Here is a 22,365-nt window from a genome sequence, read left to right on the forward strand (position 1 = left end):
GCCACTCTTGCTAGCAGGGAATCTAGTTCAGCAAGGCTTTTTTTTATAGAGGTTGAGTAAGGTTGAGCGAGATGGCTTGACTCTAAGTCATTTCCTAAATGAAGGGTATACCAATCAACAACATGGGAGAGGTCAAAGACCAATTGACGAGTTTACCTGGATGAACCATTTGAACTAGTCAATTTCGAACGAGAAACCACCCTCGTGGGTGACTGGCCATATGAGGGTCCAAAGCCTATTTATTTTTAGAAAAGTGGCATCCAAAGGTCCACATCCGCTTTCTCTGTATGTGTTTTGTGCTCTCTTTCTTCTGTCATGTCTTTTATAATGTATTATATGTGTTTTAATCTGTTTTGTGCTCTCTTTCTTCTGTCATGTCTTTTATAATGTATTATATGTGGTTTAAAAGCCGGCTATGATTCCTTAGCTTAATACAAGGTCGAAAAGAATGCTTTGCATCCCTAGTGGGGTTCCATAGTGGAGAAGAATGAGCGAAGTCTTAACTACCACGCACGCTACTACTAGACTACTAGCACTCTACGAATAGATTAGTTGAGTGACTAGACTGAGACTCTCTTTGATATTAATCACTAAACTCAAGAAAGTTGCAAAAATCATAAGAGAAGAAAGGTCCACAGAAGGTTGGGAAGTAGTACGCCCGGTTCATGAGGTTCTACCACTACAGGACCCAATCATAGTCAAAAGAAGAGTTTGATCTTGTTTGACCCCGCCATTACCTGACCCCGAGGAAGGTAATGGAATAAGTGGAATAAAGGGGATGGGAGGGTTCCAATTTCAAGGAAGAAATTGGAGGGAAGGGTTCCAATTTCAGGGTAGAAATTGGAGGGGGGCGTGCCTTGCTTAGAAGGAACGGTACCATCCGATTCGCCGCCGAAAAAAACCTTATACTATAAGAATGATCTTCATCTTTGGAAAATCGGCTTCGGCATCGAGGTGTTCTATTCTAATATGAAAAATGAGAAGACATAAAGGTTTCAGTAGAGTTGATCCTCCAGAGGCAAAACCAAAAAAAGAAAGCAGAACAAAAAAAATGGAAAAAAAAAACACAATAGACAAAAAAATGGAAAAAAAACACACACTGCAAAAAAAAAAAAACCGCTATATAAGAGAATTTCTTAACCTGAAAATTCGAAAAAGCCCGGAACAGTTAACAGAATCACAGCTATTAAAAGCGCTTACAGGAGAAGGGGATTTTGGCTACGAATCCATCGTAATCGCGAAAAGAGAAGAAAGCAACAACTTTTATTACTTATTAGGGCTTCAAACGCTAGATGCGTCAAAGAACAACTACAAGAAAAAAAAGTAAAAAGCTTTTTCCAGAAGTGAAAGAAGAAAACTTATGTGCCTCCGCGAAAAAGGGAGTTGGGTCATGGGTAAGCTCCCTGTGCGCGCCGAACATGAGAATCATCTACTGTTCTAGGAAACTTGAAAAGTCCCAACTTTTAAGTATCGCACAGCAGAACAATAAGAAGAAAGCTTTCTTAAAAAAGCCAAGCCCATCAAAAGAGGCGGGAGCTTTCTTAAAAAAGCTAAGCCCATTAAAAGAGGCGGGAGCTCTAAAAACAAATGCAAAAAAAAAAAAAAAAAAAAAAACCGCTCTAAACAAATGAAAAGTCCCAACTTTTATCAAGATTCGTTTTTTATTTTTTTTTTATCCACGAAAAAAAACGGTTTATCAAACCACTCTAAACCGTTTTATCGGCCTATGTGTCTGGAGCTTATTCATGGCCTATTTCTTCCTGTACAAGGACGCTGCCAGTATCACCCCTGAGATGTTGTGGCACCTAAATCTCAAGGAAATCTTGGTTTGGCTCTTCGACTTTAAAACCCCGGGGCTCTCCCCAGAGTGGTACGAAATAGCGAGCAAAAAAACAGGAAAAATGGAAAAGTTGATTCAATTCATTAAAAACATTTCCTTCTTCATTTCATGGCTCTCTTCGTTTTTCTGCAACGTTATTAAACTAATAAAAGGTTGAATCCATCGTGTGTATACGTGGATAAAAGAACATTTCCACGGCGGTTAAGTTAACAAAAAACCTAAGAAGGAAAGGTCGTAATAAGGTAGCCGAAGGGAAACTTTTGGCTAGATCGAATCAATCTTTAAAGTGGTGTGAGCCCCTGCGTCGTGACTTTCACTGTTGGCGTTGGCGGTTTGAGTATTCTTAACGCTATTGCTGGGGCATACTGTGAGAAACCTCCAATGATTATGGGACTAGCCGGGGGTTACATCAGAGGAGACGGAAGCCTAGAGAAAAGCACGCCCCAGGCAAAGCTGTCGCATTGTTTGCCCTAATAATGGCCTTTTTTATTTCATTCGTATTCTGACGAGTGGTTTTAGTTGTGGATGGGATTGCATGTATGGGTTGATCAAAAGCTCAAGAAAGAGTCGCTTGTGGCTCCAGGCCACCCCGGACATAGTCTACCTTCATTAGTCTTTCCTTTTGTTGAAGATATCGATGAACCGGGTAACCAAAAGTCACGATCGGTATGTCGAAACCCAAATCATGATTCTGGAGCACGCTGGTTCAAATCCAGCTCGTGACAAGACCATGGTCATATAGATGGGAGGATAGCCCTTTTAGGAGAGTGGTTGTCTATCCAACTTATCGTGGTTAAGCTGCTAAGAGCGGTGTCGGGTTTATGCATGAAAGTTTAGGGGGGACAACTCAAGTAGTTCAAAAGCCCTTAGTCCTTGGTGCTGATGAGGAATAAGCTGTCTTGGGGAAAGCCGCAAGCACCACGAGGTCCCAAAAGAGGTTCCTTATCTCTAGGCCGAGAATAGCAATAGAGAAGGAGACAGATTCCGTTCTACTATAGAGTGAACTGGTCACTTGACTGCGGATGTTGACTATCTTGAAAGACTAGGTCATCGCCTATACTTCTCTTATTGGTTTTAACACCACTCTGCTATTAGAATAGGGCGATAGGTATTAAACTAAAACCCTAACCCAAACTGCTAACGGCTTCTTCTCTTGTTAGAGGAAGCCCAAGAAAAAAGTCTTATTTATGTTACACGTAGCAACTCTTCTTGTTCAATCCTGACATCTGCTCTTAGGAACGATGAGAGAGTGACTAAGCTAAAGCGCGGGACTTCACTTTATTCTATGCTAATAGAAAGTCTTCGGTACAACACTTCTTTCCTCCGAAGACCCCTCTCTTTAGTAAAAAATCCATGTGTTAAAAGATCTGACTGGTAAAGAAAACGAGTTTTTCCTAATATAAATTATATCTATCTCTTACTGTTTCTTCCATTCGTTGATAAAATCCTCAGGCTACTCGGCTTTATTAGTCTTCTACTGATTAAGGATTTTTTTACGCCTTTCTTACTAAGGTAAATCTCTATTTATATACTCCTTTTGTTTACAATGTTATCAAAGACTTGGGAAGTCCTGAGACCCGCATCAAGCTAGAAAACTTCTGCTATCCTCCAAAAAAGAAAACTCTTTTAGAGCCTTACCTTTGGAGATTTCCATGTATTCCTTAACTTAGATTACCGAGTTAACATCTTAGCTACTTCAAGTATAGGTAGAAGTGCTACTCCCCCTGAAAGATTCTTAATGTTAGAAGAATGCCTCCGACACCAGATATGCTAAACTAAAGAAAGTAACATCTAATCTAATAAGGAATATAGGAATGCTAGTTGCTAGAGATGGATAAGGGGCTTTGAGGGATTCCTTCTTCACTACTCTTCTGTTCTCTTTCTAGCTGCGGTTGGTGACATAATATCCACTGCTTTTCTTTTAAGAAGTGCTCCTATGGGCAAAAGATTAAGAGCGGCTACTCACACGGTAAGAGCGTCTTTTGGAATCACTTCCTATTTTAATGATATCTCTGGCATTAAGTTAGTAAAGTTACTCTCTTTCAGGCTAGGCAAAGTCTGTCTTTCCTTTCCAAAAGCTTCGCTCAAGCGATTACATACCTTCTTAAGGAGTTTCTAGCTTAGTTCATGAGTCTAGTTCTGTTTAGTAGTAGTAGTTTAAGAAGTCTATTCGTAGGCTGATCTTCTTTAGTCACAAAAACTTCCACTGAATAGGTGGAAGATTCATCACTTGTAACAAGTCATGTTAAAGAAGAAGAGAAGATAGTAAGAAGACTGGATTTCTACGAGCTCTATATTTCATTATAACGCCTTTTATGATAATTATCTAATTCCACATATATGATATGAGAAGTGAAACGTCGCTTTATCTGCAATATGATTACGGTACTGTACTAGTAGTTACTTAACTATAAAGGTAAAGGAGAGGTTCAAAGATGCTCGTAAGAGGAACGATGTTGAGTGATTGCTCAGTCAATCACTCGATAAGATTGAATTATTAAGGGCTCATGTGGCCATTAGAATGAGTTTTCTTGTCTGAATGTGGATGACACACTAATGAATCGTTAAATGTTGTTTTATCAGTAATAATCTCGCTATCATAGTTAAGGTGCGTAATTACTCTAAGCTATGCAACGAGGTCCATCAAAGGGATTAGATTATAGAAAACGCATTAGAAAGCTATCTAGAGCCCTATAGAATGAAAAAAAAGCCTTTGGTTCACATAGTTTTCTAACCAGTAGGTTAGTGACTTACGTACCTATTGGTAAAGCCGGCCTACACTACCCTATAGGTGGGAAAGAAACATGTTTTTCTTATGACTTGAAGTTGGCCACCGGGCCTTCCCTTTCTGTTTATGGGTAAGGGGGAAGTTGGTCAACACACTAGAGTATGTTGTGTCTATATCATGTCTATACCATATTGTACTTTTTATACTTCGGAGTTGCTAATGGCATTAGGATTACTATTGATGTACCTAACCTTCTCAATAATGCAGGTAAACGATCCAATTTGTAAATGCGGTCTCTCTTTTACATTTATAATCTATCGTCCACACCACCGATTTAAGTAGAAATAAAAATTACGGTTTAGCGTTCTCTCTACCAAATTTCGAATTAATTTTAGGAGGAAATCCCCATTTATCCCACAGATAAACAAAATGGGTTTATCTCAAGAGACAAGACTAAAATATTAATAAAAAAATCTAGTAAAGTTGAAAAAGTAAGCTAATGGTGGGCCTTGTGCTGTTACGTAACGCCGTTTACCATTTAGTTTCATCTTCCTCCTTAGTAAAAGGAGCTGAAAGAGGAAAGGCGCATCACCATTAATGGAACACAAAGACCACCATCACCAACTTCCTCTTTCATATCCTTCCTCCTCTAATTCACAACCGAAAATCATCATTTTCATCTTCTTCTTCGAACTACACAACCACCGTACCAACACCGATATCGATGGAAGAGAAATTGAGTAATTCAGGGCATGGTGAATCCCAAAGGGTATGTTTGCTTCCCGTCCTCCATTATTTTCTCCATTGAAAGCTTAAAATTGAGCTTTGATTTCCCTCTGCCATTGAAGCTACGAGATTTCCATTTTCACCATTGAAGCTCGTGGCAGCTTTAGGTTTGCAGAAAGCAGGAAATTGATGTGGTGGTGGTCAATTACAATAGTTAACTCACCAAAAAAATTCTCCATTGTGAAGTTGTGAACTCACAAATCTACCTAAGGTTAACCAACCCATGGTTAGCAATAGTTAATTGACGTCAAGTAATAATTAAACTAAAAATACAATTGTACCCTCTCATTTGAATGAAAAATTACAAAATTAACCCGGGATAAACATATCTTGTTTATCTAGGGATAAACTTGAATTTCCTCTAATTTTAGTGAGGAAAAAGTAATAGCCCTTTGCTAAACGCCTAAACCACACTTTGTAATAAACTCGATAGCTCCTCTGCCGAATAATGAGATGGGAGTTCTCAAAATCTGCAAAAAGTTGAGATATGGCTTAAACCCGTATAAAACCCATAACACTTCTCTTTCTACTGTTTCAAACACTACAAATTGCCGGATTTCCTCAACTGGGTACTCCTTATTTCATCAAAATTTCAACCCCAAATCTTCAAGTTCTTATCTTACGTCAATAATCTCAAATGGGTCGAATTCAAATTCTCAAGCTGCTAAGAATTTGTTGGGTTTTTTGAGGTATAACTTCAGCTTTAAATTGTTTTATAGTTCTTGCATTAATTCCTCTGCCAAAACAATTAATAAATTGATTAATACTGAACTATCAATTGGTGATATTAATTGCATAATTGATATAATTAGAGGTGATGGAATTGATATGGAATTTAGGTTGAATTCAATTGGTTTGAATCAGTTGAAGTTAATTCTTGATGTTTTATGTTGGTTAAATATTTTGGAAGTTCCGGTATTGCGATTTTTTACTTGGTTGAAAGATGCACATCCGAGTTATTGTAGAAATGCAAACATATGTAGTTTGGTTGTTGCCAATTGTGGGTTTTTGGGTGATTATGCTGCTATGCTTAAATTATTGGAAGATTTTCGGAATCAGCAGATTTGCATTAGTGAAAAGGCATTCGGGTTTTTGCCCATTTCGAGTACTAGTGTGGAGAATGCTAAAAAATCTATTACTGAAGTTGTAGAGATTTTAAATGAAGTTGGTGGTTCGTGTCGTAATTCTGGGATTCATTCATTGGTTGAGATGCTTTGCTCTTTGAATGAATTTGATTTAACCAAATATGTCATTAAGATTACAGAGGAGAAGGTGTCGTATTACAATGTATTGGTGAAGCATATGTGTAGTAGAGGTCAGTTTGAAGATGCACGAAATCTGTTCGAGGAGATGAGGCGATTAAGATGTGACCCTGATTGTAAAACCTATAATTACGTGATTAGTAGTTTGTGCAAGCAAGGAAATATTGATGAAGCATTCTCTGTTCTCCAAGAGATGCTTAGTAGAAACTGTTCCCCTAATCTAATTAGTTTTGAAATACTGATTCATTTCGCCTGTAGATATGGAAGGTCAGATCAGGCTGTTATATTTTATGACCTTATGGTTTCTAGCAATGTTAAGCCTTATCTTTCGACTCATTATGCTTTCATCAGAGGCTATTTCCGTTCCCGACAGTTTGAGAAGGCACATAGATATGTAATTAGAACTGCTGCAGAGGATAAATGCTCGCATTGCTGGGCGCAGGAAATTTACAATGTATTGGCAAGCCTTCACCTAAATGATGGGGATCTTCTTTTTTCTTACAGTCTTCTTGTAGAAATGCTTGGGAAAGGGCTTAAGCCTAAACATTCTGTATTTCTGAGAGTCAACAAGTGTCTCCACCAGACTGGGAATGCAAAATTTGCTGATTCTTTAAAGGCTCTGTATGACAGTCGAGTTGCTGGGTGATCAACCATTTTTTTCTTCCTGTATCTTTACAGATGACGTATTGTCTCTTCAAAATAGAGTGTTAGCTCTTGGAAAATCTTTTTGGAATTTTTATTGAAGTTTAAAGATGGCTGCCCACAAGCTACACTATTGTGAAATCTTTTTGCTGGGCTAGGTTTGTGGTCTATGTGGCTTTGACTCTTCTTTTGACCATAAGTAACTGAGTTGGATCCTTGACATTCCAACATAGGTATGATCATATGGATACTTGGCCCTTCTTTTTGGACCAAAGCATGGAAACATTTCATAAAATAGTTGAGCCTGACATATACCTGAGTTTGAATAACAGGGATTGTGGTTACTTCAATCCAAAGCCTCATTTTCACAAATTTGCAGAATAATGTAATCCCAGTAACCCACTCACCCTTAGCCATTGTGAAGTCTCAAAGTATACTTCATATTCCGCTTCATCAGTATAAGTATGCTGCTCCGCCACCAGCCACCCCATGAGTTGCTGCAGTTGTTATATTTCTGAAGAGTGAAGAGTGTCATCTGTGTATGTTTTTCATTTGGCAGAGGAACACATCCTTTATACTGATTATGAACAAGGCTAACCTCTGTGCATAGCTGATTTTGGCTGCATAAAAACTCTTCATTTTTTTTAGCGTTGACAATCATCTTTCAAGCGATGGAGCCAAGTTAATGGATTTAGCGCTGCAAAAAACAGGTTTGGTTTGCCCTTAGTAGACAATCTGTGGAATAGTTGTAGATAATTTGGAATCGTATGTAGCAATTTTAGTATTCCATTAGAGATATTTTAATGATTGGCAACCTTGTCAACTGATGAATTTTGTTGTTTCTGTATAGATTGGTAATGCTAATGCATAATACAATATCTCCTCATTTTGTTCCAGATCAGATACAGGAAAGCATCTTAGAAGAATTTTACTTGACATCAATGAAAATGATGATTTTTTCTCTAGCTTTCATTGTTAAATCTCCTTTCTTCTACTGTCTATTGGTTTCATCTTTCATAAATCAGAAGTTGCCAGAAATTTCCGAAGCAAACTGAACAAGGTTTACAAAAGATTTGGATACAGGCTTATACCTTTTATTCAGTACTCCCTCCATCCCTTATCTACATGACTACTTTCCTTTTTGGGGTTTCAAAAGTGCATGTGTAATTCTATTTAAAGAATGTGTTTTTTGACAATATTTCCTCTTTTTGATGAGTTGTCATCATTTTTTTTTTTACTCCCTCTGTCCCATGATACATACACAGTCAAACATTGCACACATGCCAATGCACTAGTTTGACATAATTTTTATATAATCTATACTAATATTTAATAATAGGAAAATTTAAAGGCCATATAGAGTGCCATGTAGGATTTTTTTTTTTTTTTTTGGTAGTTTTTCTACTTCTAATAATGCTTTCATATCATTTAATTTCCCAAATGACACTAACAATGCTTTCGATCATTATCATTTCCTAAATGACACTATTCCCCTAAAGTTTTTCTATTTAATATTTACAAATAAATTAATTTTTAATTATTCAATGTTTACTTGATCAATCATCTTTATTTCTCCTACCTATAATCTCTATGCATTTTTAAAAGTTAGTTACAACTGTTCTTTCCCTTATATTAATTTCATATTTTAAGTCAATTTTTACATTTTAATTTCTCTAAACTTTTCCATTCCTTTATGTGTTTTTTAAGTTCTAAATGATAATGGGTTGATGGATGAGTCGATTTTTATTTTTATGTAATAGTCTATTCAAAATATTAATTTTGTAATTTTTGTGATAGCTTTCATGAATTTATCAAATAATTTTTTTTTGACATACATTACAGAGAAACATGTGTTAAAAAAATAATAAATAAAAAAAAAAACCTGAGAAACATACCTTTAATTTCATGAAATCTATCATAAAATGGCAAAATTAATACTTTGTAAATTTAATTTTGATGAATTTATTGATTTATTTTTTTGTTTAAATTATGTTGTAATTACCTAAAGCAATTCGTGATGATATGTACACCTATTAATGCAAATAATAATTTTTTTTACTGTGGTAGATTTCATGAAATTAAATGTATGTTTTGTTTTTTTTTTTAAAAAAAAAAAATTGATGAAATTAAATGTAAGTTTTGTCTATATAAAAAAAAAAACATTTTACCAACAAATTTAACCCGTACATCGTACGGGCTAAATATTAATAAACTAGGTTTGAACCCGTGCGATGCACGGTTTATATAAAACCAATTTTTGATTTGTACATTTTAATACTAAATCGCTATTATACATGAATATAAATAAGAATTACGTACATTTGTAATTTTAAATCTTTTATTTTCTTCAAAATTATGATATATTATCTATTCGATGTCATCTAATTCATAGTTCAATGTAAGAGGTCATTTATTAGTGTGTTATTTAAAATTGTTTCAATTTCCTACGATAAAATGATAAGTTTTAATTGTAAAGTAGAAGCTTCTAATATTTAAATTTCAAAAATGTTAAATAGGGTAGCTCTACACAAAAAAAAAAAAAAAAAAAAAAAAAAAAAATGACATCATCATTGCATTTAGGCGGGAAATTTTTTAGCAAGAGAGCGACATGTGAGCAGTGGTAATATCAACATCTTCTGTTTTAGTAATAGTTAATAGATTATTTTAAAAAGTATATTATGAAACTTTATATTAATACATATCTAACAACATATTTTATGATAAAATATACGAATATGTTTTTCTTATGTTAGTTAAAAATTATGCTCAAATTTATTGGATGAATAGTAAAAAGAAAAAGTCCAACATCTCATGTATTATGGGACGGAGGGAGTATCATTTTCTAATAGTTTCTCTATCTATCTCTTCAATAATTACCGATTACCCTTTTTTTCTTTCTATCTCTCTGTTACCTAACATGCACATTTGTACTTTTCAATCGTGAGATGTAAGGAATCTCTAAATTTCTTAATTTCAATGGAAAAATGGAAAATAGGCATGTAAATAGACATGGAAAATGGATAATAGTATGTTCAGCATATGACAGTTTAAGCTCTATTCTACCTGACCCGACGTGAACAACTCATCAGAGTGACCCAATGCGAACTCATATTCCTGCTTGATTCGTGCGTGAACTCATTCAAGCTTGATTTGTAAACCCACGAGCTTCAACATTTGGAGCATTATTGTACTTGGAAACTAAAACAAGAAACCTAACTCGAGGTTGGATTCAATTCAATAATTGTTGTGTTTTATTTAATTTTATTTGAACTTTTGGTTAATACTTCGTCTAGTAAAACTTTACAAGAATTTTTTTTAACAAATAAATAATAAAAAAAAAATCTTATATTAAATATTAAAAGATTATAATTGACATATTACTATATAATTTTTTTTATTTTTTTGGAATAACCATTGCTTAACTTGACTCATTAATATGTCAGTATCAAATTTGATCTCAACTGTTTTGTCAAAAAAAAAAAAAAAAAAAAAAAACGATCTCAACTGAGCCAATTCGTGACAAAATCCGATTGGAGTAGCTTGCGAACTGTCTCAATTGAATCAATTCTTGATAAAATCCGATTGGAATAGCTTGTGATAAAAAAAGAAAAAAAAAAAAAAAAAAAAAAATTCCTACTCTTCAAAAGGTCTATCTTCTCAATCAAACTTTACAAACTTAACTCTTAACAAAATTAATACGATGATTTCCCTTCTTTAATTTATTTTTGGTTTAACCATTTGTTTTATTCAATCAAAGACACTACTTGCAATACAATAATCAAGTCATAATGATACAAATATTAAACCAAAACATGTCTATTTTTTTTTTATATATATAAAGTAAAATACAAGGGAAATTAGGAACGTATTCTCAAAAGATCGTAACCTAATTTATCTAAAATTAAAAAATAAGAAAATTTGCTATTCAAAAAGGGGTTGATATCCTGATGGGTCGGCCAAATGTTGGACCAAATCTTATATACAAATGTTGGACCAAATCTTATAAACAAATGTTGGACCAAAACATGTCTATTAAGTGTTTCTTGTTTATATACATACTAGTTGTTGGCCCGTACGCTACGTGCGCGGTTTCCCAATTTGTTGATTTATCCTCGGTAATTAATGTGTAATTATGCGATGATATATGTGTAGATTATTTATAATGTTTTATTTGTAACGAAGTTAGGTATAGATGTTGGCATTGATCAAAGTTGAAATATGATAGAATAGATTGTACTGCTACGGAATTAATGTAATATATGGGTATATTGATTAAAACCATTGAAAAGTACAAAATTACATCGATGTGAGCCTATGAGTGGGTGATTAAAGGATTGGTAAATTGGGTGCTGCGATCAGGGTGATTGGAAGATTAGCAAACTGGGTGATTCGGTAAAGGAGATTAGAGGATTAACAAATTGGGTGGTGCAATCAGGGCGATTGGAGGATTGGCAAACTGGGTGGTGCAATCAAGGCGACTGGAGGATGGGAAAACTGGGTGGAGCGATCAAGGTGATTGGAGGATTGGCAAAATGGGCGGTGCGATCAAGGTGATTAGAGGTTTGAGTTGAGGATTGGCAAATTGGGTGGTGTGATCAAAGCGATGGAAGGATTGACAAACTGGGTGGTGCGATCAAGGCGATTGGAGGATTAGTAAAAGGGAAGTTGCTTGCATGAGTTTAATATGTTAATACCAACCCTAACTCAAATTAAAATGAACATTGACAAGTGTGGTTAGACTCCTAATTTAAGGATAAGTATTTTATATATAATACAAATACTTATTGAGATTAGTGTATAAAATAAAATTTGAAAGTTACAAGCTAGAGAGGGAGGTAGGAAGAAAGATGGAGATAGAGAGAAGCTAGGAGAGATAGAGGGACCAATTTCTTCTTTCTTTTCTCTAGACCCTCTCTCTCTCCCCCCCCCCCCTCTCAATCTAGCACAATATCTTTGTTAAAAGTGCTTATATATAATTCATGTTGACTACGAGATAATCAATAAGTTTATCATAATTATAAGTTTCAGTTGTTGAACAGTTATCTAAAGGTTTTTTCTTATTATAACATAGATATCTTGTTATTGTGTTATTTTACAAAAGAAATCTGAGGGCTATGACCAGTGGGGTAAAAATCTTCTATTTATCCTATTTACTTGTACTCTATTTACCTTCTTTAGTAATATTTTTTTATTAAATATTCTCTTTTTAAGTGGTCTCTCTCTCTCTCCCCCTCTCTCTCATAAAAAGCATTTATGTATAAATCTAGCATGATTTTACCATAAATTCTTATTAGTATTGTTGTCTTCTGACCCCCACCTTACCTTATTTTCACTTGTTTCATTGCTTTCCTTCTCCTTTAACTTCCCCCCTCCCCCCATCTTCTAAGGTTTTACAAATTTCAAACTATTTTTCAATTTGATTTTTCCCTTCTCCTCATTAAGTACTTTTCTTACTCGTCTTTTACGATTTTGCATATTTCAAAACAAATTTCAATGTTGGTTTTCCTTTTGCTTTGTTTTCCATAATATAAATCACACTATTGATGTTCTTTTTAAAAAATGATCAATATTTAACTTAAAAATGGTCATAACATTTATTTTCTTTTAGTACTCTTTATCCTAGTTTTTAGACTTGTTAATAGAAAATTTTGAAGCACCACAAAAAAGCAGAAAAATGGTTTTTAACACTACCAAAAAAAAACCCCTTTAATTTTAACACCACAAATTTTTTTAAAAATTGGATTTTATCACTACTTAAAAGATTGATGGATAGAATTCGTTAGTGGGGTCCACAATGCTTATGTGTCAGTATACTATTGGACGAAAATAATAATAATAAAAACCCTAAACTAATCCAGCAACTCACATCCCCACCGCCGGCTGGGCGGTGCCAGCCAATGCTCTACCAAAAAACCTTCGTTCCCAGCCCTAGCAACCGCAAACTCCGCCTCCTCCCTTTCCCTCTCCCCATAATCGACTGAACCTCCCCAACGACCGCTTAAAACGGGCAGCCGTTTTTCAGACCACCCAAAAACGACCACCAATTACGGCTCCGAGGGTCGAAAACGACCGGTTTATGGTCAAGACCACTTAGGCCCTAAATTGGTTGCTTTCGACCTTTAGCTGCCGTTTATGGTGGTTGTTTCTAGGTGGTTTGAAAAATGGCCATCTGTTTTTGGTGGCCATTGGGATAGGGTTATCGGTTTTAGGGAAAGGGAAAGGGGGGTGGAGATTCCGATGGCTAGGAACTGGGCTATTGGAGTGGGGTAGGGCGGCAACGCGGGCTGCTGGCAGTGGTGGAGTGAGTGGCTGTCTAAGTTCTAGGGTTTTTGCTTTTTTTTTTTTAATTTTTTTTACACTAATAATATGGTGACACTTGGCACAATGGACCCCACTTAATGGATTTGGGGATGAAAATTGATAAGTGATGGTAATATCTAATTTTGTAAATTTTTTGTGGTGCTTTATTTTTTATTTAATTTTTTGTACTGTTAAAAAACATTTTTCTGTTATTATTATTATTATTATTTATTTATTTATTTATTTTTTGTAGTGCTATAATAAAACATTTCCTTGTTAATATTATAAAGTCTATTCCTACTTAGGGCTTGTTATGTAATACCTCGTATTTTTATACGTATTTTATTTAAAATAAGTATTTTGTGAAGTATTTAAATAATTTAAAATGTTTTATTTATGGTATTTGAATTATTTATTTTAAATAAGTTTGGAAATATTTTATAAAAGGAAAGTTTATTTAATTAATTATTTTATTTAAGTTGGAATTTAATTTAGGAAAGTTTTATTTTAGTAAAGTTTTATTAAGAAAGGGATTAGGAAAGATTAAAAAGGAAAAGTTTAGGAAGAAGGGTTTCTAGAGAAAGGGTATAAATATTTAACACTTGGGCAAATTAAACTTTGCCTAGAGTGGAGAAAACCTAAGGTAAACTTTCTCTCTCTTCTCCTTTATTTTTCTTTTCTTTTTCTTTCTTTTTCCCCTTCCCCTTTTCGACCTTCACCACCGCCGGCCACCACCACACCACCAGTGGGCCGCCGACCACCGCCAGCAGTAGCAGCGCCACCAGCAGCACGGCAGCAGCCGGATGTGGTGCCGTGGCTGCTGCCCGAATTTCCGAAAACCAAAAAAAAAAAAAAAAAATTAATCTTTATTTTAATTTTTGTTAAACCTTAGATCTAATTATTAAATATAGGTTTTGTGATTGATATTATGATGTTTGATTATAAGTAGTATGTAATTTAATTTTCAGATTTTAATTCTAATTAAAAAGCCCCAATTTTGAAACCCTAGATTCATAAATTATTAATTATTGAAAGATTATGATTTAGGGTGGTTTAAACCTTTGATTTTAGTGTTTTAAAGCTTAATTACAGCAAGTTTTTATATAATATATTGCTGGAATTTTTGGTAGTACATTAAAAATCAAGTTTCTTTAAGGAATTTTAATTACCCATTAATTGGGATTAAAGTATGATACTTTAAATATAATTTCAGCTTATTCTAATTAAATTATGAGGGGTTTAATAATGTATATATTGCTGGAAATTTGTGTAGAGAGGATTTTAATACTCTTTTATTATTTTAAATTGTAGGAGACTTCGAAGTGAGTGATTTCTATTAGTCGTGGCGATATTAAGATCGTATTCAAGGTACGTTTGCGTACTTAGCATAATTTTGATGATGTAGTAGCATGCTAGATGTGATTAATTGATAGTATCATGCTACATTTGGAATGAATATTGTGATTTGGTTGTTATTGGTGATTGAATTATGAAGCATGATTTATTTGTGATGGATTAATGGTTGGAAAATAATAGCTTGGAATATTGAATATGAACTACACTTTTATTTATGGCATGATAGAAAGCATGTTTAATTAAACTGAATGTTTAATTTGGATTGGAATATATAAAGAGAATTTTATTAAGGTTCATATAATTTTTATTGATGCTATAAGCATGAGAAAGGAGCAATTTAAGTGTCTTTATACACGAGAAATAAATTATATTTTTGGTGCCTTAGTGCACTTAAGGTGTTTCTAACACCGAGGGATAGGAATTTTGGCGCATTATGTGTTTAAGGTGTCTTTGTACCCGAGGTAGATTAAAAAGGGTTCAACATTAAATATTATGTGGTCAATAATTATTCAAGAATTAAATTAGAATGTTTAATTGTTTGAATAATTGTAATGATTGATTGTGTTATGGTTTGAGAGTCATCACCAAGTCTAATAATATGTAAATAACGTAAAGTAAAAGCGATTACGCACCAAAACTCTTGGAACGTATATGCCTTGAGTATGAACATATGGGGGGAGTTATGGGGTTTTATATTTAATCATAACTTCTATTGGAGTACAGGACGCTGTACATTCCTTTTATTATTATGCGTAGGAATTCCGCCACTTACGAGTGGTTCTTTTATACTGGCACGGTTAGCTCCCGTGTTAGTACCCCTTTATTAGGGCAGGTTAGGGGGGAAACTCGTTCGATGTGTAATCAAAACTAAATAAATTAATTAGTTACTTAGTTGAGAAGTTTTGATGTATGTTGTGTGCTTGGAAACAGGTGCAACAAGGTAAGTTATGTGTTGATAGGTAAATGCATGTTAGTATGTTTAAATACGCTTATGTACTTAGCTTTGCTGATTGTGTGTTTGTGTGTTTGTTGGCCTTGTTTTTACCTTGGCTCTATGATGACCCATTTTTAATGGAGAGTAGTGGAAACAAGTAGAGATAAGCTTTTCAGGTGATGAAGCATATTCATGATGGACATGAGTGAAGAGTGAATCATGCTAGTTTCCATAAGTTTATGATGTGTTATTGCTTTATTTATATTATGATATTTCTATTGCGAGACTAATTAACATGAAGGTTTTAAATTGGATTGGTTTGTTAAGGGCCTATAATAGTTCCAAGTTGTAGGTTAGACTTTGTTTTACCTTGGTTTAACATTACTTTCATGAGTTGACTTTTTAAATTGAGCCGTTTTAAAATATTTTAAAGGAGAGGCTTCCGCTGTGTGTCTTTGATAGTTGCCTTAGCCGTTTTCACGGTGGCAGTAATATCTTATATTTTCCTATTTAATGTTTTAAACAGGGCAAAATAGGTATCTTAAAAGAAAGGAATTTCTAGGTGTAGGGAATATTTCAAGCCATTACCCCAAACTTGAACCCCACTGTGATCATACACTTAAGCATGGTGGCGTCCAAAGGGAAGGAAGCTAGAGCAAAAGAGTCGCCAACAAGTTTTAGGAACTTGTAAACCGTTCACAGGGTGAAGATTACACCCCTTAACGATCCATGAGTTCGTTAACTCCAAAAGGTCTTGAACCAAATAGGGTTCGGGGATGAAGGTACAAATCCACCTAAAAGAGATTGAACTTGCCCTAGATAGGCCTCTACTTCATTCTACTCGTATTCATGTGCGCTTTCTGACTAACATGCAAACAATAGGTTAACCCTAAACCTGTTTATCTATGTTGGTTGAACTTAATGCACAAACAAAACTATTATTGGCGATTACTTGAATTATAATCATATTAGCCCTAAACAAGATTATTAATTATCTTATTAAGCGTGATTACAAGTACAAATTCCCTTTAAACCTGCAAGAGAGAGGGCGTGATCTAGCAATAACAATATATATCAAGCAACATGATAATCATCATAATCATAATAATAACAATTATAATCATAATAACAATCATAATAATCATGATAATTATAATCATGTTAAAGCACAATAATAGCAAGATCCTAGGCATGATACTAACAAGATTAATAACAAACCCTAGCATGTCACTAAACAATAAAGAGCAAAGCTTTAAACCTAACATGGTACTAACATGATATTGATATGAATAGGAAGCATCCTAGAAATCATAATTGATATAAGCAAATCACCCTAAATATCATACTAAGGAAAGCATCCTAACATGATACTAGGAACCAAAATAACAATCTTAACATGATTTCTATATCATAATATCAATTAAACAATCAAAGTACTTACCTGGATGCCTCGTATCTCTTTCTAATAACAAAATACACGCGTTAGTAACTTCAAGGAAAATATTAAAATCAAACAATCAAACTAAATAATTGAAATAGAGATTTGGGACCAAACCCTCAGAAATTATAACCTTTAACGTCTAGGGCGAAGGCAACTTCGAACTTGGCTAGGTGTGTCTAGATCTCGTGAATGCGGAATTTTGTTTGAACTAGAGAGATGAGAGCATAGAGAGAATAGATGATTGTGAATTGATGATTATAGATGAGAATTGATAATTATTGATGAATAAAAACGGAGGTTTAGGACCCTATTTATAAGAAAACAGTCCGGAAATAAGTAGAATTTGATAAGGAATAAAACTCCACTCTGTCGCTGCAAAACCGACCTTGTCGCCAGGCGACAGGGTATGTCGCGTGGCGACAGCCTGGATTTCTACGCGCTTTCAACACGAAGTCCAAAAATGAATCAAAATCGATTTGTAAAGTCCGTATGAAACTGAAATCGTATCTTTCATAAAATAATATTTTATTCCAAATAAAACTTTATCAAAATATAATTATTAATTCTAATCTTATTAGGATTAAAGAGAACCTTCTAGAGAATTCTAGAAGACTTTAATTAATTCTAATAACTCTAGGAATAATAATTAATATTGGGCCCTCCCCTAGATCATTGGGCCACATGTAAAGATCAAAGCGGGCCCAGTTTAGTATTTTGGCCATAACTTCCTCATTATTCATCGGAATTGGGCTTATAATATATCGTTGGAAAGCTCTTTGCAAGCCCCATCCAACTACACTATTATTGGACCCTTGTCATGGACCAAACTAAATCGGATTGGCTGTTTTCATAAAATAGAGTTGTTTTCGAAAACAGAGAGAAAGAATTTTAATAAAAACCAACCGCAACACTTGACTTTTCACACTTTCACCTCATTCGATTATCATTCGACGCAAAAGGTATTCATCACTGGGTTTGGTTTTGGGGAGACACATTTGGGTGTCTACACTAGGGTGTTACAATGGTGGTGGTCGAAAGAGGGGAAAGAAGAGGAGAGAAGGAGAAGATGAAAGAGAAGAAGAATGAGAAAGAGAACTCGGATCAGGGAAGAAGAATGAGAAAGAGAACAGAGAACAGAGATTTAGAGAACGAGAGGGGAGAGAGAGAGGAAGAGGAGGGAGGGGAGAGAGGAGAGAGAAGAATGTGGAGCGCTCGCTCCTTAGGTTATGCACGCCCGCTCCTCACAGGCCATGAGAAGGGCAGAATGTGATGGAGTGGCTAGCAGCGCCCGCTCTTAATCGGGTGCACGCCCGCTCCTAGCAGGCTCAGTACTTGGGAAGAATGTTGACACAATGCCAGGAGCGCCCGCTCCTAGAGAGGTGCACGCCCGCTCCACCTGGAGCAGGCTCTTCTTTCTCTATTTCCTTGCCTTGAACACATTCCACGCTTTGAATGCTTGTCAAATTGAGTCATAAAACCTGCAAAACATGGAAAAACACATACAAAGAGGGGGCAAGGCCGAGACACAGCTTTTATATGCAAAACGGGTTAGAAGGAGGGAAAAGGATAGCAAAACCGGGTTAAAATCACCACAATAAGTGGTCAAATAAACCACTTATCAAATCCCCCCAAGCTAGCCAAATGCTTTTCCTCAAGCAATTCACATTGCCTAAAAACAAACCAAGAGATCAATTTGCTCAAAGAAAAGCATATGCATAGATACAATAATCCTTAAGTAATAAAACTCGAGCATGAGGTATATGCCTAAGATCAACCATGGTCATGACTAGCCAAGGCCTAGCTAACCTTCCCAAAAATACTCAACTTAGGCCCATTCAACACATCTTACCACGTCCCCATCACAAAGTTCAAATCCCCCCTAATGGTAGTGTCTCGTGACTCCTCGAAGGAGCCGGAAAAACATAGAAAAAGCGGGTTTTAAAACACTTGACATCTCAATGAAAAATTACCCTCTCCATATGCTTGTGAATCAACTCCCTCCACCGACAAAGGCTTCTACTACTCTACTAATGTTACAAGACTCAAGGATTTCAGCATATAGAAAATTAGAAGTGTTTTGCAGTTAAAGCCAAACTAAGGTGTATATCATTAAAAACAAACCTAAAGAGGTTTCTAACTTTGACCCATATTACAAACCATGAATGTACTCGAAACAAAAACACACCCCCAAGCTTGTTTAATTGCTAGGGTGGTGTTCTTTTCTTCTTTTTTCTCTCTTTTTTTTCCTTTTTTTTTCTTTTTTTTTTTAGACATTTACGACACAAACTACTAATTACAATAGACTAAAGATTGAACTAAGGAAGCAAAAATGATATGCCTTAACTTTTGTGAATAACCAATACATAACAACCTTCATCAACACTAAGAGTAGTTTAGGCCGCGGTCTTGGGAGTTGAGACTCAAGTTCTCGATCTTGGTACTAAATCAAAGAGGATCCTTGCCACTCATACAAAATGTAGTAGGATTTGAAACATATTAAAACCTCACCTTTGGGGATAATATGGGATCAAATTTTACCTTCGAGGTTTAAATTCCTTTGAGATAGGCGACACCATCTTACCACAAACCTAGACTTTAAGTGTTGTACATTCGGTAAGGTTATTCTCAAACTAGCCTAAACTAGCCAATTCTATGTTCAACCAAGGACATCTAAACCATGCTCGAAATTTTATTACAAAAAAAAAACAAGTATCCACCACATACAATACAATATCATCATTGCAAGACAAAACAAACTCAAAGCTCATCCACATACATTCGGTAACGTTTTTTTTTTATTATTTTTTTTAGGAAAGCTGAAAACTGGGGATAAGAAAATTAATTAAAGAATTTGGATATTAGGGGTATAGATGTTAGGGAATTTGGATATTAGAAGGACAAGAAGAAAAGAGGAAGAAGAGATTTCGATATTAGGGAAAAACCAACATCATCAATCATCACAAATCATCACCAAAGAGACCAAGAGCAAACCAACCATACCATGTATTCAACCATCACATAAGCCAACCAATAAATATATACCAAAGCTAATCATAAAAATAAGATGCTCCAAAGCACACATATAATGGAAAAGTGAGACAAAAACATCAATATGCAATCGTTCTAGCCTAGGCATGCCATATCATCGTAATAGAATAACAACCAACCTAAAATAGGCATGCAATCTAGAACATAATACAACATGAATCCTACCACAAGTCCCAAAGGCTAACCTAAGTCTTTCATGCCAATCATTCCCCCTAGGCGGCGATGGCATGTTACTGTAATTCGGGTCTACATCGCCAGAATAGGAGGGTTGATCCACGTATGGAGGAAGATGGTAGTTGGGGCTACATTGACAGTAACCGTAGTTCGGTGCACTACTAGTACCCCAACCACCATCATACCCGGGAGGAAACCCAAAGTATCCCCTTAAGGGGTGGTTATCGATCTCCTCGGGAGCCATATTAACACATGTCTCGGGGACGTGGTAATAAGAAGGGTCCCCCCTAAAATCATAACCCCCGGGTTGTGTATAATCGTAGGGAGGGTAGGGTTGTAGCTCCAAAACGGAGCTACGAGTTCCTTGCCAATAGGAGTAGGTGGGTTGGTTGTTGTTCCAACTCGGCACCGACCCCTCTTGGACGGAGCGGTGAGGATAGTTGACATAGGGGAGGAAGTCTCCCCTCTCAACTTGGTTTTGGTAGGACATTTGGGAGACATAGCTTTGGTATTCATTTTCTTGAAGAATTCTTTGGCTGGTTAGGTTTAAATGGTAAAAAGCCGATTTAAGGTTGAAGAAGGAAGAAGAGGAGGAGGGGCCTCCCATAAAGCTAGGAACGGTGGATATGCTATGGCGGCGAGGTTGAGATGGTTGGTTAAGGTTAGGAATATTCCCGGGAAGTGGCTCATTTGGCACTTACCAAGTGGTTCCCATGGTGTTCACTACCGCCGCATTTAGGAGAATGCGACAGTTCTTACCCATGACTAACTAAGAATAGGTGGTCACATTAACCCGGAGTTCCACAAGCATGTGCATTGAGGCAAGTCCGGGAATGTCAAGGACATTGGATCCGTTTACCGGGGTCAATTGGTTAACCCAATCGGCGAACCCCAAAGCCTTGGCAATTATAGTGATCATCCCACCACATTTTATTTCCCCTTTTAACTCCGTACTCCTCTTTATTTCTAAGCACCGTTTTATGAACATGTATCCCATGTTCACATTGCCCTCAAGATCCCCCTCAAATTGGGAAGCTATGAAGAGGCATTTGATTTCCTCTTTGGTTAGCTTCCCGAGGTCTTACTTCGAGAAGCCAGCGTACCCCATAATTCTCATAAATATACGGAGTATGGGGTGGATAATGTGGCTAGCATGGCTAGACTGGGTCGTGAAATTGGGGTACCTCGCTATAGTGTTCCACCAATTATACTCCTCGTATCTAGAGAGGTAGAAACTATCGGGGTCGTCGACTTGATTATATACGGGCCATTCGCAAATCTCATTGAGGCGAGTTAAGCTTAAAGTTTTATCTTGATTGAACATTTTAAACTTAATCTCGCATTCAATGGGCTCTCCCTCACCATTGATTCGGCGCATGGTAAGGGTGGAAAGGAATTCGAGAGTGAGCGATTCGTACGTTAGCTCCCCCTTTTTGTGGAAGTTTAAGCATCTGAAATTATCGACCACTCGTCGAATTTTGTCATCTATCCCTAGGAGTTGGCAATTTTCTTGGTCGTAAAATCTTGTTGGAAGGATATTTCGCTTGGAAAACTCTTTGTGATACCCTTTGAATTTCTCGGGAATATTTACTGAAGGAGGAGCATTGTTTTGATTTTGTGTTTGGCTTGGGTTTTGGTTTTTGGTGGAATGGTTTTCGTTTATTTGGATGCCGGAAGTCTTTCTCTTCTTTCCTCCCGCACCTCCAAATAATCGAAGAACCATTTTGACAATGTGAGAATAGGTTTACTAAGGTAACTCAAGACACCTCACACAAACACCAAAACACACTTCAAACAACCTCCTTAACTTCAAACCCCCGATAAAATCTAAGTACCTGTTTAAGAAATTCCAAA

At 35.8% G+C, this 22,365-nt stretch overlaps 1 protein-coding gene across 1 annotated transcript; it reads left to right on the forward strand.

Annotated features, from left to right (window-relative positions):
• Window positions 1–5,807: 5,807 nt before the first annotated feature.
• On the forward strand, window positions 5,808–7,262 carry LOC145584046 (uncharacterized). The gene has a single exon (XM_081640985.1). It carries the CDS (start codon window positions 5,808–5,810, stop codon window positions 7,260–7,262), a length of 1,455 nt encoding a protein of 484 aa, XP_081497111.1.
• Window positions 7,263–22,365: the final 15,103 nt, after the last annotated feature.

The sequence above is a fragment of the Chenopodium album genome, chromosome 16, assembly GCF_948465745.1.
Source record: "Chenopodium album chromosome 16, dcCheAlbu1.1, whole genome shotgun sequence".
NCBI lineage: Eukaryota > Viridiplantae > Streptophyta > Magnoliopsida > Caryophyllales > Amaranthaceae > Chenopodium > Chenopodium album.

Bases quoted from the DNA above. Each gene is read 5' to 3' on its own strand.
- LOC145584046 (XM_081640985.1), top strand. From the start codon at position 5,808: ATGGGAGTTCTCAAAATCTGCAAAAAGTTGAGATATGGCTTAAACCCG.